General features: G+C 37.6%; 4 protein-coding genes across 9 annotated transcripts in view; 2 read left to right on the plus strand and 2 right to left on the minus strand.

The window, feature by feature from the left end:
- The window catches only part of slc43a2b (solute carrier family 43 member 2b), a 6,544-nt gene extending 2,940 nt beyond the window's left edge, over positions 1 to 3,604 (plus strand). Inside the window, exons 5-14 of one of the 2 annotated variants that reach the window (XM_077739893.1) lie at positions 62 to 154; positions 234 to 367; positions 470 to 663; positions 743 to 886; positions 1,085 to 1,102; positions 1,657 to 1,789; positions 1,907 to 2,039; positions 2,169 to 2,242; positions 2,315 to 2,438; positions 2,506 to 3,604. In XM_077739893.1, coding sequence (XP_077596019.1) covers positions 62 to 154; positions 234 to 367; positions 470 to 663; positions 743 to 886; positions 1,085 to 1,102; positions 1,657 to 1,789; positions 1,907 to 2,039; positions 2,169 to 2,242; positions 2,315 to 2,438; positions 2,506 to 2,667 — 1,209 coding nt within the window. In that variant the 3' untranslated portion in view covers positions 2,668 to 3,604. The remainder of the gene's footprint in view (positions 1 to 61; positions 155 to 233; positions 368 to 469; positions 664 to 742; positions 887 to 1,084; positions 1,103 to 1,656; positions 1,790 to 1,906; positions 2,040 to 2,168; positions 2,243 to 2,314; positions 2,439 to 2,505) is intronic. The other variant, XM_077739894.1, reaches the window with a different exon arrangement.
- tmem135 (transmembrane protein 135) overlaps positions 1 to 4,790 on the minus strand; it is a 22,839-nt gene extending 18,049 nt beyond the window's left edge. For both annotated transcript variants that reach the window (XM_077739901.1, XM_077739900.1), the window contains exons 1-2: positions 4,636 to 4,790; positions 4,384 to 4,487 (exon numbers count right to left, since the gene is read on the minus strand). The gene's annotated coding sequence lies outside the window, so the exon portion shown is untranslated. The remainder of the gene's footprint in view (positions 1 to 4,383; positions 4,488 to 4,635) is intronic.
- p4ha2 (procollagen-proline, 2-oxoglutarate 4-dioxygenase (proline 4-hydroxylase), alpha polypeptide 2) lies at positions 4,199 to 11,453 on the plus strand. Of its 3 annotated transcripts, XM_077739899.1 has the most exons (16): positions 4,199 to 4,361; positions 5,193 to 5,292; positions 5,609 to 5,705; positions 5,912 to 6,063; positions 6,514 to 6,651; positions 6,819 to 7,058; positions 7,420 to 7,628; positions 7,948 to 8,124; positions 8,219 to 8,289; positions 8,450 to 8,549; positions 8,894 to 8,947; positions 9,508 to 9,567; positions 9,626 to 9,691; positions 10,025 to 10,093; positions 10,292 to 10,388; positions 10,839 to 11,453. In XM_077739899.1, the coding sequence occupies exons 1-16, from the start codon at positions 4,356 to 4,358 to the stop codon at positions 10,907 to 10,909; spliced, it is 1,707 nt and encodes a 568-aa protein (XP_077596025.1). In that variant the 5' UTR covers positions 4,199 to 4,355; the 3' UTR covers positions 10,910 to 11,453. The 3 variants fall into 3 exon arrangements, with proteins under 3 accessions (XP_077596025.1, XP_077596024.1, XP_077596022.1); XM_077739898.1 differs by lacking the exon at positions 9,626 to 9,691; XM_077739896.1 differs by lacking the exon at positions 9,508 to 9,567.
- On the minus strand, positions 11,153 to 17,842 carry LOC144212208 (sodium- and chloride-dependent GABA transporter 2-like). 2 transcript variants are annotated; one of them, XM_077739891.1, is made up of 14 exons: positions 17,466 to 17,841; positions 17,272 to 17,406; positions 16,977 to 17,117; positions 16,506 to 16,596; positions 16,215 to 16,347; positions 15,372 to 15,506; positions 15,137 to 15,240; positions 14,868 to 14,992; positions 14,338 to 14,450; positions 14,101 to 14,238; positions 13,616 to 13,718; positions 13,444 to 13,544; positions 12,971 to 13,141; positions 11,158 to 12,549 (listed from the first exon to the last, which is right to left on the minus strand). In XM_077739891.1, the coding sequence occupies exons 1-14, from the start codon at positions 17,650 to 17,652 to the stop codon at positions 12,427 to 12,429; spliced, it is 1,800 nt and encodes a 599-aa protein (XP_077596017.1). In that variant the 5' UTR covers positions 17,653 to 17,841; the 3' UTR covers positions 11,158 to 12,426. The 2 variants fall into 2 exon arrangements, with proteins under 2 accessions (XP_077596018.1, XP_077596017.1); XM_077739892.1 differs by lacking the exon at positions 12,971 to 13,141 and having other exon boundaries at positions 11,153 to 12,549; positions 17,466 to 17,842.
- Between the last annotated feature and the right edge of the window lie 152 nt (positions 17,843 to 17,994).

Here is a 17,994-nt window from a genome sequence, read left to right on the forward strand (position 1 = left end):
TGTTAATACATCACACTCCTATCCCATCACTCTTTGATTATTTTTCTTTCCCTTTCAACAGTTGCCAAACATGTTCGGGGACCTCCGTTCCACCTTTATTGCCCTGATGATAGGATCCTATGCTTCCTCTGCAGTGACCTTCCCTGGTGTCAAGGTAAAAGGAAAACGGATCCTTTTCAGCCACGATTAGGATAAGACTAGTATTCTCAACAAACTTCTATCACTTTGGGCAGGTGATCTATGACTTTGGCATACCATTTATCACTATTCTGGTGGTGTGGGCAGCGTGTGCTGGATTAGTCTTCCTGAACTGCTTCTTCAACTGGCCCCTGGAACCATTCCCAGGACCAGAGGACATGGACTACAGGTTAGTATTACCCAGATGATCACAATGGCACTCATCAAATATGTTGACATTAGTTCCAAGGTTAAAAATTTTACACATTGCTCTCCTTCCATTATTTCTCAGTGTCAAGATCAAGTTCAGCTGGCTAGGCTTTGACCACAAAATAACAGGCAAACAATTCTACCACCAAGTGACCACAGTGGGTCGTCGACTCAGTGTTGGCAACAGCCTGGTACAGAAAGATTTGCCATCTAAGGACGGCAAGCTCTGCCTGTCTACCATGGACCTGGAATTGGACGGAAAGCCAAAAGAAGAGTGTAAGAAATGTTGCCTTGAGTCAGTCACCATTGCTAGTCTTGACTAGAATCATCATGAGTCATTTACTTTTTTCTGCAGCCTCATCATTCCTGAAAACTATCACTACCCCCGTATTCCTGCTCAGCCTGGTGACCATGTCTGTGACTCAACTACGTCTTTTATTCTACATGGGCGCCATGAACAGCGTCCTTGAGGTGCTGAGTGATGGTGACCTCAACACAGGTCAGGGTTCTTTTATTTGTGTAGAATTAACTGGTCCTGGTCTCCAGTTCACAATCATTCTTGGACTGTGGGTTACACATTGTATAGATATAAAAATATTTTTTATTTTTTGATTGTTTTTTTTTTTTTTTAATCAGTGCCGTCTGTATTATAATTAAAACTGAAAAATAATTGTCATCCCCACTCTTTGGTTTTCAGTCGAAAGAATGGAAGTTGGTAAGATTCCAAATTATGCAATTGCCCTTTTACAATAACCTAGCCGGTCATTGTTCTTTCAACAATTTAACATTTATTTAACATTTAGCAATGTTTTTCTTTCAGTAGGCCTGCATTTAACATTTAGCAGCTATTCTTAAACCCTCTAACATTGTGCTTTTTATTCATAGCTGCTTTTTGGTTTCTTTGTTTGACCTTAGCTGTAAGGCATGTTTACGCTGCTGAGTCACAAGAAATGTCATTAAGATTTAGCTGGAAAACACTATTAATGATTGCTTGTTATTTGAATTTGCCCTTCTGACTACATAGCACATGAGCAGCTTTCTACTTATTACTTTTTACGTCGTGCTTCATCAGTTGCCCCTTGATAATTTTCCCTGTTCAGTTTTGTGGTGTACTTACCTATGGAGTAATTCCATACTTCATAATATAATTGCAAATTAACACCTTACCAAGCATAGCTCTACAGCCTCTACTTTGTATTCCAACATTCTAAATGCCTCATCATTCTTTTATCTAACGCCAGTCTTTTTTTATGGCCCTGATCTTCACAGTAAGTTTATACTCATCCATATTCGGCATGCTTCAGCTGCTTTGCCTAATGACCACTCCAGTGATTGGTCAGATCATGGACTGGAAGTTAAAGGAATGTGATGATGGAGAGGACTCAAAGGATACCTGCAACAAGTGAGTCTTCTTCTCTTGAATTTGAGCTGTTTAAAAACAGTGATGATCCTTTAGGATTGGCACATAAATTATGAACTAATAAAAATGAATAAGGTTCAACTGGGATATCATCAACAGGAATGAACTAAAGAAAAAACGAAGAGATAAAAAGACCCAAAAGGTGACCAATGCCTTGCGAGCATTTGTGCTGACAAATGTCCTTTTAGTGGGCTTTGGGATCACTTGCCTGATACCGAATCTTCCCCTCCAGGTGAGCAGTTATTATGAAAGTTTTATTTCTAGTGAATCTTATTTGAATAATACCTGAGAGTGCAATCATGCACATTCCTGGTCATTTGCACTATGCTCAATTAAGTCACCAAACCTGCTCTTGTTTCAGATCGTGTCATTTGTCTTACACACTGTCGTGAGAGGATTCATTCATTCGGCCGTTGGTGGCCTTTATGCTGCTGTGTAAGTTTTCCCAACTACAATATGTATCATTGTTAAACTCATATGCTAAAGGCACTTGTTGTGTGATGTTAGGTATCCATCATCACAGTTTGGCAGTCTAACAGGTATGCAGTCACTGGTCAGTGCTGTATTCGCCCTCCTACAGCAACCTCTCTTTTTGGCTATGATGGGACCCCTGGAGGGAGATCCATTCTGGGTACGTAAAAAAGGCACATGTACACAAATATTTTGGGTGTTGCTAATTCATATGACGTCCCATTCAGGTGAACATTGGCCTGCTCGCTCTCAGCATGTTGGGTTTCCTACTGCCTCTCTACCTGGTTTGCTACAGACATAGTCTCCATAAAGAGCAGCAACTAAAGGAGAATAATGCCAAAATATACATTAAAATAAATGGCTCTGACGTCCAAGAAGCCTTTGTCTAATTACAAAGCCTGGTGACCACACAATGGAGGAATGATGAGAAAGCATCTGATCGGTGCTGCACAAAGACACCAGCGCACAAATGGATGCTGTTTCACCATATAATCTTTGTAGGATTTATATATATATTAAGCAATACTTAAACTCTGTGCTGTGGAAGAAGAAAACACAACATGGTGAAAAGGATAAATGAAGCCGGAGGACTGTGAAAGGAGAGAGGCATAAGCACTCTGTGTTCCCCCATCCTCAACTTTATTTTGATATTATCTTACAGTATTCAGCATTGTTTTGTCGGGGTGGAATTGTTTAAACCAATGCTTACATTCACTTTAGCAGGCTGAAAAAGTCAGAATATTGCAAGGACAAAAGACTTTCATGAAAAATTTCATAATATCAAAACTACAGATCATAATAGTACTACTATCATTATTTCAGTGTGACTCAAAAGACACCATTGTGTGTACATTGATTTCAAAAATGGTTGTGGTCTTTGTTTTGGATTTTTATTTTATTTTAAGACCCTTCAATGCTTTCTTTTGACATTTTAATGTAATGTCAATATGAACTCTTGTAATGTCATTAATGTGTTCATTTATTGTGTTTCTTTGGTTATTTTCCACATTTAGGTGGCTTACATTGCACACTGCATTATTGGTGCATTCTTGGTATTGCTAAAAGCAAAGTAACCATTTGAATATTTATTTTGTGACATTTTTGAGCTTTTACTTTAAGCTTAACAGATGTGCCTTTTTAGTTTTAATAAAGATGCAATTGCTTACCTTATAAATAATATTGACTCTATGCACTAAGTGCTAATGTTCATTCAGTCAATTGTATAAAATTCTCAGGTTTAAAACTTTCATGTGCATATTTTCGGTGACGTATACTGGACAATAAATGGATGTGTTCTGTTTTTCTTTCTCCAGATAAAAACCCTCAAAATTATAAATGTGGATTATGTTGTTGTGTTCATACACTTAATCTTATTTGCACATTCACACTGACATGAAATTACCAAAAATATTACATCATTTGTTTAGAAGTCAGGTAAAATGTAGCAGGGAATCCATCAAAGAAACCATGGAAACACAAGATAAACATTGTAAACGTGACTAGGCGCATGTACTACATTACCGTGTTCACCCTAATAGACAGGCCTGAGTTATTATGTAGAGCAAAACACAAATGCAAGCATGCACATTCATGCATTTAACTTTAACCAAAATTAGGAAACCGCACCATTACACACTCAATTTCCATTTATTCAATGAAATTATTCAAATTTTAAACGCATGATCATCAGTACCACTAAAGAACTGGTAGTCTGTCTCCCTCTAGCGGTACATTTAGGGTCCTCTGCTTGTTCAAAATGGTCTGGACGTTTATCGCCATCAATGGAAGCCAGTAACTTCAAAATACTACCACTGGAATGTTTGTCATTCTGAACAATTGATGAGAATTATAGGGGTAATCAGAGAGTTATTGGTTATTTTAGGATAGAAGAGAATGACATTTACGAGTCACTGCAAACGCAACACAAAAAACCGCAGACGAAACCCGATACTGTTGCGCATCTATTATAGTATTACGGCTTCTTCTAGGAGATTCTGTACGTGGCAGCGGCACTCTTGCACCCCCTTCTGCGTCCTCTTCACCCAGGGGTGCTCACTAGATTCCTCAATCCCAACCGATGAAGGTAAGAACATAGAGATACTCACCAAACGCCCCATTAGCTTCTTTTCTTTCTGTGTTTCATTTCGTTTATCATTGCAGACATTGCCATGTTTCTCACTGATCGGTCCAACTAGATGGGCTTACAAGCCTAAAAACAAGTTCGAAACATAACATGAACTAGGGTTACACTCATGCGAGTTTGTTTCCAAAAGGTTTGTTTGGATCGGTGTAACTAGCTACATGGATCACGTTGTGTCATGTTTTACTAGCAAATGAAAACATGGAAATATACTTACTTTTTGCCACAGCGATTAACACACTTTTGCCTGGAGCACCTTTTGACACATTAACACTCTTTGCATTCAAATTGAAAACAAAATTAGTACTGCTGTCACAAGAAATGATCTTCTTTTTCCACCCACGCGCTCCAAACAAATTGACGCGTTGGGATCCCATCTAGAAACTACTATAGTTGTGACGTCACATGCCATCCCGTTTTTTGCACTATAAAAAACGAAATATGCTATAAAAAGTCATTTAAAAAAAACATTGCATTCAGATAGTGATCACAGAGTTGAAATCACATGTGATTAAGTTTTATTTTCAAACTATACCAAACATTCATCCTTTCATTTTCTGAATTGCTTATGCTCACAAGGATCGTGGGGGGTGCTGGAGCCTATCTCATATTATTCTTATTATTTTCTAACATTAATTTCATCTCTCTGTGTTCCAAATTGATTTAACATACTTACTACTTACTACTAGTTCTAGACTTATTTTGAAGTTTAGCATCTGTTGATTGAAAATATTAATTCAAGAATTGCATCTTACAATACAGTTGTCTTTGCAGATTATAAAGTCTGTCAATATGAGGTTGTTCCTGTTTCCCGTCTCTTGGTTACTGCTATGCTGCTGCTGGATGGCACAAGCGGAGATCTTCACTTCAATAGGTGGGTTCAAATGACAGACAGCGACACTGAGGCCTTCCTTTCTTGGTTGGTAGTTTTCGATGTGACGCGTACAAGCAGAAAGCAAAACAGGCTGTTATATCTGCCTGGCAGCCGCGGTGAATTAACCACGGTTGAAAAATCCCATGGAATTGTCCAGTGCTCTGCTCCAGGATAAGTACGCTGCACAATGAATAGATGTTTCCACTTGTTTAAAAAGCATGTCATACCCATAGAAGCCTCAAAATCTTATAGGAAGTTGCTTTCGGATTTAGTGCAAGGAAGAAATAAAGTATGTGCACCGTTTCTATGTCTGCAGGCCAGATGACAGACCTTCTGTACACTGAGAAAGAGCTAGTCCACTCCCTCCGAGAGTATATTAAAGCTGAGGAATCTAAACTGGCTGAGATAAAAAGGTAAAGTACAGCACGCATGAATATACTTGTAAATCAAACTTGTGTTGATAACAATGATAAATCAACAGAGGCAGGTCAGGGCATGAGGCTGGAATTCAGCCTGTTAGTGCTGCCACATCTTTCTATGAAATTCCACTGAAATAAATACCTTGTATAATGCATTGTTGGTGTTAATAATATTAGTTTTTTTTTTGCTCTGTTTGAAGCTGGGCCAGGAAGTTGGATGACTTGACTCGAGTGTCCACGTCGGACCCTGAGGGCTATCTGGCTCACCCGGTGAATGCTTATAAACTCATGAAGAGGCTTCACAGCGAGTGGTCTCAGCTGGAGAACTTGGTGCTGCAGAACCCCTCAGATGGTAGGAAAATGGGTCTTAAATTAGTGAAAAAATATATTTAGTTAAGATTCCTTGAAACCAAGCTACACGGTTGTGCTTTTTTTGTATGAAAAACAACCAGAAAACTATTTTTCTCAGATACAGTTAAAGTAAGCATTGAGGAATTTAAGTTCAATGATAACAATCTCTGCTTCCCAGATGAGCAGAGAAATGAAGCAACGTGTCAGTTGCAGCTGTTGCATAGTTTACAGTTTTCCTATTTTGGTGTGAGTGTGTGTTTATGCCTGTAGCTTTGCAAGAGAGATAAATCAAGAAAAAAATGTTCACAATGTACACTATTTTATAAGAAGTGGTGCTGTGAATAAGATTTACTCGAGATCACATTTCTATTACAGTGGGATGGAATTGGCTGTGTGACTGAATAACTACTGTTCTTAGAAGACCTCAAAGTTTTTACAATGTTATGTCCAGGCTTCATTTCCAACGTGACCATGCACAGACAATACTTTCCGGATGCAGAAGATGAGAAGGGTGCAGCTAAGGCATTGATGCGTCTCCAGGACACCTATCGTCTTGATTCAGAGGATTTTTCCAAGGGGAGGCTTCCAGGTAATCAACAAGTGTGGAGTAATGGGGGAAGTTAACATTGTTTCAATACATTTAAAAGGGAGAAAACACCAATATCGGAAAGTGACGATCATCTTGGCATAGTGAATAGTGCTTTTTAGACAGGGCCAGGGTATTTTTACTGAAGATTTCACTTTATTCTGCCCTAGGTATGCACTCTAAAGCGGTTTTGACAGTGGACGATTGCTTCGATATGGGCAAGACGGCTTACAACGAAGGAGACTATTACCATGCCGTGTTGTGGGTGCAACAGGCCCTGAAGCAATTGGACGCCGGAGAGGAAGCTGTGGTTTCCAAGGCGGCAATTTTGGACTATCTTAGTTATTCCGTTTACCAAATGGGAGACTTGCCTCGTGCCATTGAGCTGACGCGTCGCCTGGTGGCCATAGGTAAGATATGGAAAGAATGACAAACAATTCCGAATGAAAATTATTCCACAGTGCACGTACATTTTTCTAAACATTTTTCATAGCAGTACATTTGTTCTTTCTTTTTTTCACATTATGCTGACCTCATTTTGAGGCCGTCCCTTTACTTCCACTATAATTATGTACTGAGAAAATCAAAACCACAGGATGGGGTGCGCCCTAATGGCTCCACTTTTCTTTTTGTTGTTGTTAATTTTTAGCCTATCGTCAAAGTTTGCAGCTACAACAGCTGTAAAACCTTTAAGGAGTAATAGAGTATGTTTCGAAACAGTTCAATAGTGTATGGAGCTCATTGCCAAATCCAATGTACTTGTGTAAACAGATTCTAGCCACCAGAGGGCAGGAGGAAACCTGCGTTATTATGAGAAGCTTCTCCTCAAAAAACAGAATGATGAGCAGCAGGAGGAGGAGCAGGCAGACCATTCTTCTTCAGAGGAACCTATCCAGCTTGGAACCTACGTCAGACCCAAAGACCACCTACCTGAGAGAGAAATTTATGAGGCCCTATGCCGAGGAGAGGGAGCCAAAATGGTAAGCTAGTGGTTTCTACTATCATACAAATAAAACCATTGCTATATAAAACTATGATAAATCATTCTAACAACAATACAACAAATAAGCATTAGGAAATCCTATGGTTTTTTTTAAGGATTAACACTACTAAAATGTTTTTGCATCTAGATTAACGTGATACATCAGCAGGAGTAGTGGTATATGAGTATGGCGTCAATACTTGAGCAACAACACATTTCTTGGAATTTAATATGACACACTCAGGTTTTACAATAGGGAGATTTGTTTATTTGACATGGTTGTTAATTGCCTTTTTTTGACGTCAACATGTTTAAAGACTGAAGCAAGGCGCAGCCGTTTGTTCTGTCGCTACCATGACGGAAGTAGGAATCCTCGTCTTTTGCTGAAGCCAATACAAGAGGAGGACGAGTGGGACAGCCCCCACATTGTACGCTACCTGGAAGCCCTGTCTGACTATGAGATTGAAAAGATTAAAGAGATGGCCAAACCTAGGGTAAGACATGGCTTTGCTTTGATACACATAAATAATACAACCTACAGGTACAAATAAAGTTACAGTGAAATAACTCATTCATATTGTTTTGAAGCTTGCTAGAGCTACTGTCCGAGACCCCAAAACGGGAGTGTTGACGACAGCCAACTACAGAGTATCAAAAAGGTAATGATAGAATGCACACGTAACCTCATTACATCTGCCCTTAGGATTCCTCTTTGCACTTACCTGCCATATACTGAATTATGTTAGATAATTTGGTGAAATGGAACACTAACACTCACAGATCATAAAGCTAATTGCACAATATTTGAATTTAATGCAGTGCCTGGTTAGAAGAAGAAGATGGCCCGGTCATTTCCAGAGTCAATCAGAGAATACAGGACATCACAGGCCTAACAGTAGACACAGCAGAGTTACTACAGGTAAAGTTTACAGTCATGGAACTTCTATATAATAAAAGATTTTCATCCTTTCTATAGTATGGAAAAGAGCCTGATCTACTATTGCAACCTGTTGTAGTGACTTTTTAAATTCTTCTTTGACTTGGTGAAGTCTTCTAAAGTTCTTACTTTTTTCCATAGGTGCTCCATGTCAAGACTATCAAACTTTTTCTCAATATAAACTTTTTTTAATTTGCACAGTATTGAGGCATTGAAAGAGCTCATCTAATCCAAGCAAAAAAGGCCTTCAACTGAAGTCACATTTGCAAATGCACATGATTTTTTTTACATTGATCTTTAAGTCTTCTCTTTTAATGGTTGACCAGGTCGCTAACTATGGTGTTGGAGGACAGTACGAGCCACATTTTGACTTCTCCAGGGTGAGTTCACGTGGATTTTTTTGTATGTGAGTTAGACCTTGGAACTGAATGCCATGCGTCATGGTTAATTTGCTCTGGCTATATGTTCTTAGCACAAATCTTCAGGCTTGGACAAAGAGGTTTGATTGGAGGATTTGTATAACTCGTAGCCAGTCATTTCAGGAAAAAAACGAAAAACAAATGTAACAAGATTACGTTTGTAGGCTTTGATAAAAATACAGTTGTTAAAGAACTGTTTTCCACCTTCCTGATTCTGATTTTTTTTACCATAATAATACTCATTATTACTAAAGGGCAATCTCAACAAGTTTACTTTTTTACTTCCACTTCCTTAATAATAATAAACTGTATACATTTTGATTTTTTTGTATGCAGTGGGTTCTTTGACTAAAATTTACATTAGTTAGATGAATGGAAAACATCAATCACCATCTTAACTTATGAAAACAGTGAGTATGTAACTTGTTTTGATGAAGCCTCCATTCAATTGCATTTGAGTGCAATCACGTCTCTGATAAAACATCTTAATTATAAGTTAAAGTTATAAACATCTGTTGCAGCGTCCTTTTGACAGCAACCTCAAGGTCGATGGAAATAGGCTTGCCACCTTCCTAAATTACGTAAGTACATGTGGTTTGTCTTCATTGTATATTTTACACTTGAATTTTATCTTCATAGAGAGATGAGCCAGATGCTTTCAAAAGATTAGGCACTGGAAATCGTGTGGCTACTTTTTTGAACTATGTAAGTAGTGCTTCCAGTCGCCGCTGATTGTGGGGAGTATTGGCATCTTGAGCTTTTTTTCAATCTTGGACTTGAATTGATTGACAGAAAGAGATATTAAAAAATAAAATCAAAATGTAGAGATTAGATAGAAATTGCCAAGAAATACCCATCTTCCCATCAATCACTTCCAGTACTAATTGTAGAGTTTGTTGGCCACTCCACCACTTATTAAAAGACTGTTTGAAATTGTATTGTAAATTCTAAAATGTGTTGTTCGCTTTATAGAATTTTCACAATGAGTTGTGATATTATTCACATATTATTAATATATTGATGTTTGTTTTCTGGCAGATGAGTGATGTTGAGGCAGGCGGATCAACAGTCTTTCCTGATCTTGGGGCTATAATCCAGCCAAGAAAGGTATATTATATAAATATTAAATGTTTTTAGTGCATGTGTGTGAATATGAACTGTGAAGGTGTTTTGTGCTTTTTAGAATAGTGAAAAAAATCCAGGTTCTAAGTGCCGATATAAATTATGATATTGTTTCAATTATAAACTCTTATTGCCCACTCAGTGGTGTTTCTTTGTGTACAATCTGGTCCTTTCTCATGACAGGGGACAGCAGTGTTCTGGTACAATCTTTTCGACAGCGGAGAAGGAGACTATAGGACTCGACATGCAGCCTGTCCTGTCTTAGTTGGAAGTAAATGGGGTGAGTTCCTTTGTATGTATATTACATACGGATCATGTAAATACATTACACATTTACAAAGTGCAAATAATTGACTTAACTAAAGTATGATGGAAGAAAATGTTTGCCTGACTCAATGCAAGGTTACTATAGATTCCTGCCATCAACTTGTGTGAATGAGTAATTCTTGTCCAAGTTTATTCACTACTGAGACTTGCTCACATTGCTTCATAATTACGGCTGAAATTTTGGGTTGTACGAGTTTTTTGTTAGAGTACCTTGATCCTACACTTGTAGTAGTTTTTCTTCTTTTTCTCTAAAATTCAGACCACTTTGGTTTACATGTTATAGGTCCCATTAATGGTGGATTTAGTTTTGATATATTCTGGCCGTTTTCTTTCCCCAGGCAACTTCTGTAGGTTCAATATGTACATTTTAAACGTTTTTAACATTTTGTGTTTCTTTTTCCAGTGTCAAACAAATGGATTCATGAGCGAGGGCAGGAATTCCTGCGACCGTGTGGCTTAACAAAAGTGGACTGAACTTTGACTACCTACCCATACAATCTGCAAGATCGTAAAAAAAAAAAACACTGATATATGTGACATACAGGTCCGAAACAAACAGCCTATATATATTTTCTCGTTAACTTTTCATTGCCAACATATTTTTCTAATGACAAATACACATAGCTTACTTACACTTCATCCACTATCCTGAAACCTAAAATATATATATATGATATATATATTTATGAAACCATTATCATCTATGATTGATTGAATTTTAACTACCTACTGAAGAGTTAACTCTGATTTTTTGTAAAAACATCCTTAGCAAGTTTGCCATCGGGACTGCCAACAAGCTAACACAAAAAGATTGAAAGAATATAAATGACCTTGTCATATAAAAAGGGGCTGAAATGCATACCAATGTTTTAACAAGGTTTTTTTTAATTCTCACAAGCTGTTTTTTTTCTTTTTCAGTCCTGTTTATTTATAGCATATTTAAATTATTCCACTGAAGTCGACTTTTTCTACCAGATGGCCATCATGAAATTCAATAAATGGTGTCCTTAAAATTTCACATGCCTATCCTATTGTTACCAAAATTCTTTCAAATAATAATATGACTATTAGATAATTTTTCAGCATGATTTATACATTCTGTTTTGTATGGTTGTTAAAGGCACTGTCCTGTTGCATCCATTCTTTGGCAGGAAGTTAATTTCCATCATCAAATCCCGATTTTTACAACTCGGCTGGCTTCTTGAGCCCGTCAATATAGGAAAAAGTCATCAAAACTTTAACTCAAGAAAGCACCAGTTCATCTATATTACACTTATTATATGTGGCAAATAGGCACATTAACTTATACATATTGTGTTGCCTAGTAAATAGTCTTTTTTTCCCCTAGCCCCTAGTAGAAATAAAGTAATACCACAAAATAAACAATACTTGGGCTTTTATAAAATGAAAACTTAAAATGAAATCATCTGCAAATCGACAATCCAGCATGTTTGTGTACAGTATTCATAAACAAAAGAAAAACTATACATGACTGAGATTTGACAGACAAATAAAAGCAATAATATTGTAGGACATTTGTCAAAATCATTAATATAACCTTACAAGTAGAAATAATACAAATATGATAATGCACTATTCAAAATAACTAGTGTAACTATATATATATAAAAAATAATAATAAAATTTGTTATTTTTCTTAAGATTTGAAGACTAAATGAGAGATAATTATTATCACAGTGACCATCAATTGGTGAGTCTTCAAACCCTGAGTCAATCAATGGTTGCCAAAATGTATGTAAATAAATTCTATGTAGGTCATTGACCGTGGTACAATCCTAGTTAGCTGTAGATCCCGACAGATGATGTCACTACTTCTTGCATATAAAGTTTACAGTGAACAATGCAACACTTTCAAAAAATAATGCACTGTACATATTAATTTCTTTTTGGTATTCTCTGATATAGTTGAGGCCTGTTCTTTAATTTTATCTCATCTTCTTTTCCATAGTTTATGGACTAAACCCGCTTGGTCATTTGGTCACTTCTTCTTCACAAGACAAAGGTTTAAGCTCGTTGATTGGTGCAACGACCTTGTCTCCCAGCGGCGGGAGACATTTCAGATCATCTTCAGGAATGCAGAGCAACATAAACCGCTGAGGAAAAGAGGAGAGGCCATAGAATGTGACATCAGTCATTCATATGTGAGTCATTGCATTATTTTTAGTAAATATCACACTAATACGCCATTTATCTCCTCAACAATATACATCAAGATACTTCAACTCTTTCACTATGGGCAGAATCTCATTTTTTCCCATAATTGTTTAACACATGCACACACATTCATACCTACTTATTAATGAAATTATTATTAATGTAGTTATGTAAACAATGGTAAATTACAAGACAGGTCTATGGGTGGCTAACAAGCATGATAATAGGATAATACTTTTTTTTTTACTCCTCTAGGTAATCTTTTTTGTTTATACTGATATTGTTACATATCTATGTTTTACATTGGCCACATAGTTACAGGAGATTGACTTCCAACAGGTTATTGAATATTCTGCTCACTTGATAAAGGGTGCCTTCTCCGTGTACTAGTTTGTAGAGCACAAACAGTGGAATCAGAGCAAGTGAGCTAGTGGCCAAGAACCATCCCAGGATGTTGGCCCACAGTGGGTAAATGTAAGTGCTGCTGAACTTCAGGGGAGAGTATCTTACTAGAGAGAAGATAAAGGTGCCCTGTGGTCGGGAAAGAAAATTAATATAATGGTGGGATATATATAAAATACTACATAATTGCATATGATTTCTTCCGCTAATTTCCATTTGAATACAAAGCTTTAGGTACCTGGACATACCAGAACTTAATGTATGCGTTCTCAATTTGTGTAAATTCTAGGGATAGACTGCAAGATTATATATGAATCTGGACAGGATAGCACAGAAGAAAATAAACTCATGAAAGAAGATGTTTGTGTTTCATGGCAATCTAAGGGAATACATTAGTTCAGACTGTATATAGAATTGAATTGAATACTTACAAAACATAAACAGGGAGTGAAGTAGCACCAGCATAGCTTCATTAGTGGAGAGGGACGAAAACCAATCATATTTGTGATGTTGCCATAAAAACGCTCGGCTCCTATAAGGTAAAGAGGGAATGATGTATATTTCGCTCATGTGATATTGTATTTTTTTTTTCCTAAACCATACCGTAGACCCAAGCAATGCAAACGGATTGGCTAAAGGAAAGCAGAAGCAATGTTGTCCCACTGCACACGTAAAAGTCCACCAGCTGGAGAAGATACATCCCTCCCTGTAAGCATTTCCCGAAAAATTACATAAAGAACCAGAAATATGTTAACATAGCTGCAATTCATTTTCTTTCATTGGCATAGTGCACTGCAGAATGTGAATTTTGGCCATGGGATTCATAGTTCAAAACTTAACAAACTGCATATCTCTATTGCCACTGACTACCCTGAAGAATGACTCATACTATGCCAGGTTATACCTTATACTTCCAAAAGAAAACTTTTTTTAAAACTGCATGAAATTATGACACTTTGACATTTGAATTATTATGAAGTATGGGAAATTATCGTCGTTCTGTCCACTGAATGTGAAACCTTTATTAAGTCTAAAATATTGACTTGGGGGCGTACAATAAAGTCATATATAGTTTATTTGTCACAAACCTCGGTCACTAGTGAAAGTCCTAGCAGAAAGGAGACACTGCATATAGCCAGCAGGACAAGCTCACGTCTGTAGCCTTGACGTAGATAAAATGGGTAGAGATCGACCAGCGATGTCATCAGGCATTCCAGACCGACAAACTGCATTGGCAGAAGCAACAGGTAGAAAGCTTCAATGGTAATTCTTACAGGCATTTAGTACTATATATGAGTACTGTATGTCCAAAGATGAATTCTTACCTGACTATCAAGGCCAAGTAGGATGATCATAAGGAAGAAGCACACTGACCAAATTTGTGGCATAGGCATCATAGCTACAGCACGTGGGTAAACAATGAAAGCCAGCCCCGGTCCTAAAAATAAGTACAGTTTCAATATATACTATACACAATGTAAGTCTTGTTTCTCTCAGTAAGGTTTTCAAGCCATTTTCCAAAAAAATGTCCATCCAAGTTTTTTTTTTTTTTTTGTCTTACGGGAATTTTCTGCCATACCAAATTCTTAGAGAAGTTAAATTTTGAGCTCTTTCCCAGATTTATTGCTTTCTACAATCCAAATTCTTTTTTTTCGGACAATTGAATCCACACAAAATTCTGTATCACTTCACTTGGATAGGCCAAGATAGCTGTGGATGCTTTCCAATGCTTGTGTAATCAATATCAATAGGTCTTTATCCCTCAAAGAAGTACAACACAGATTGGAGGGTACAGCTCATTAGTTAGTCACAAAATAGATATTGCTCAGAAAGTAGACCTAAAGTTACCACTTACCTGATTCAGCTACTTCTGCAATATTCACACCTTGCTCATATGTCATAAATCCCAAAACAGAGAAAATGGCAAAGCCTGCCACAAAACTTGTGGCACTGTTCAGCAAACACAGATGGAAACAATCTCTAAAAGACAAAAGCATCCAACGATGAAAGAAGAGGAAGAACATGTTGAACTTAAATGATAAAATCAAGTGTTTCAACATCTGTTCCTGGTTTTGAAAACCTCAGATTACTGCACAGAATATTAGTTTTAGTTGATGGACCTACTTGTAACAATTGTTGTTGTATGTATTGTAACTGCCAAGAGATGTCAAGAAGCCAAGGCCAATGGCGTAAGAGAAGAAGATTTGAGTTCCGGCATCCAACCACACCTTAAAATTGAAAGGTATCAATATTTGTTAATTTGGTTTTCTAGTTGTTTTCAGGTATAACATTTCACATATTTCTTTCTTAGACCTTTTGAACAAAGTGTTATTCAATATCAGAACATTTTTTTCTTTACCTGCGGATCTGCCAAGCGAGATAGATCAGGGTAGAGGTAGTAAATAATGCCGTTCATTGCCCCTGGCAGTGTGAGACCACGTATGAGCAAAATCAACAGCATTGCATAGGGGAAGGTTGCTGTGAAGTAGGCCGCCTGGATTCAAGAAAACAAAACCAAATTCAGCAGAACAAAATCAAGTACTACATGTCCCTTAATGTGTTTGACTTGCTATTTATTGAGTTCGTGTAATTCTACTAAACCTATTACTAGATCCAATCTATTTATGAGCAATTTTATGTTAACTTTGTTGAAAAAACGACCATACGTTTTTGGACACCAGAGGGACGTAATCCAGTACCACTGATTTATTTAGAGTCAGTATAGTAGTTGTAATTAGTTGCTTTTATAAGTTATTATTAGACAGAGCACATTGATCCAAATGTTTAACTGCTAATCCAATTCTAGACAATACATTGTTATTGAGGTTCAGCTGCAGCCTATCCCTGTTAAGGTTGGTCTGCATTTAGTAAAGGCGACACTTCATTGCGAAACCTTACTTTAACTTGCGGCATCTAACACAGTAACACCCTGCTGTGAAAGTTTGATAGTTATTTTGACAATGCACAATAAATTACGATTGCAATCCTTTCATTTTTTTAGTTTTCAGAATCTTATTGTCAGCTGTAAAAAAAAATGCTCCCATTGGCCAGCCTCCCTCGCTACAATATAAAAGAAAACCCACTTTTATTGCGGAAAATTGGAGACCACTGCCTGTAAAATGATAATTTTAAATAGTCATTTAAAAAGTTTAACAAGCATGCCAAATATCACTAACGTATGCCACACTGAACTGTTTCTAACCTTTCCAGTAGATTTGATTCCCTTCCAAATGCAAAAGTAGCAGATGACCCATGACAGGAGGAGGCACAGAACCAACTCCCACCTCAAGTTGCCAACATCCTCAATACCACTAGAAATCTTTAGTACTCTGCGCCTGAGAAGAGCATGTGTGTGGCCCAATGGTGGCAATAGTGAGACACAACATTAATGAGAAAGAGAGAGAGTGGAAAAGCTACAATATGGAGGAGTGACAAAGCAGTTAAAAGAAGAATGTAAAGACAGAGAGAGGTGGGTGGTTCGATGCGTGCTTACTCCCAGAACTCCAAGACAGGCAGAGTGCTGTTCTGCCTGTATGTCATGTTGCTGAAACTCTGATTGAGAAAGCTGTAGTCCATGCATGACTCTAGAATGCAAGGAAACAAGGCAGCAAGAGAACAGTTTTGCCAAATCAAGCACAGTGCAAGTTTTCAAATATCATTAGCATTACCATTGCAAAAATCTGTGCAAAACATTGTATTATGTTCACTGACAACCATTTGCTTATGGCCAAATCATTTAATCCATCACCACCTCTTCAAATAGATTATTTAATCCAAATTAGGAGAAAATCCTGATCAATTTGGTCCTTTTTTTCTCCAAGCAGACAGAAATTCTGGTTTCATATTTGACTGTGTCCTACAGTATATGTGAAACACTTTGTCAATCTGCGTAAAGTTTGCTAAAAGTCCAATTGCATTCATTACATGATCATTTTGAAGTATTTGCATGCAGATTACTACTAACCTGTGTTCCACTCGTTTCCACATGTCGTCCAAGGTAATTCCGCACTGAAGGAGCAGAATAAATAAAAGAATGCCCACGCGATGATCGTAATATAGGAGGTGGCGCCGAATGCAATAATAAAGTGACTTGCATAGCCAATGCCTGCAAAGAAAAAGTTGCTAATATTTCACAAAGAACCCGTTGAAACAGATCCAACCGTCAACGCACTGTGCAATCCACGCGTATTTGCGCGCAGACGCACTCTCCCCAAATGACTCCGTTTTAAAGTCAAATTCATTTACATGCAAATAAGCACCTTGAAAAAGGGGGCAAATCTTTTTCCAAGCCGTAATACCCCCTTGGTTGGTGTACTGCCCCATGGCAGTCTCGAGGAAAAACAAGGGAATCCCGCAGGTGACCATGAATATAATATACGGGATGAAGAATACACCTAGAAAGAAATATTCGATGAGCGCAAAAGTGGTAAAAAATGAATAAATAAAGTCCCACCTCCGCCGTTTTTGTAGCACAGGTAAGGAAATCTCCACACGTTGCCAGGTCCGATGATGGCACCCATCACAGTGAGAATAAACTCGGCTTTATTCCCCCAGTATCCTCGTTCTTCTTTCAGCTTCTTTTGCCCCGTGTTGGATACAAAAACAACACAATTGCCACCATCCTTCTCCTTTGTGACCATTTTTTCCCTATACTTAGGATTGAGAGGGGATGAAGTTTTGTTTGTTGCTGTGTAAACTAAAAGAAAAGTGAATCTGAAGGTCCTGCAAAAGTTGGGAAAAAGTACAGTGACTGCGCAGATGTGATTGGAGCACTTGTCTCTTGACAATGATGCAGTCTGAGACAGTAGCTGGTGTATTCCATGAGTGTGTGAGTAGTTAAGGAGAACAGTGGGTTGCGCCTTTGTATGGAACATTCCAGCTTGGAGATCAATTTACAACTGGTTACATAGCAGAAAGAAACTGGTTGTTTGTCTTGTCATTTTCTATGCCCTAATGAATCATTGATAAAGTTATGGACAGTA

This window comes from Stigmatopora nigra, chromosome 19 (genome assembly GCF_051989575.1).
Source record: "Stigmatopora nigra isolate UIUO_SnigA chromosome 19, RoL_Snig_1.1, whole genome shotgun sequence".
NCBI classification, from domain to species: domain Eukaryota; kingdom Metazoa; phylum Chordata; class Actinopteri; order Syngnathiformes; family Syngnathidae; genus Stigmatopora; species Stigmatopora nigra.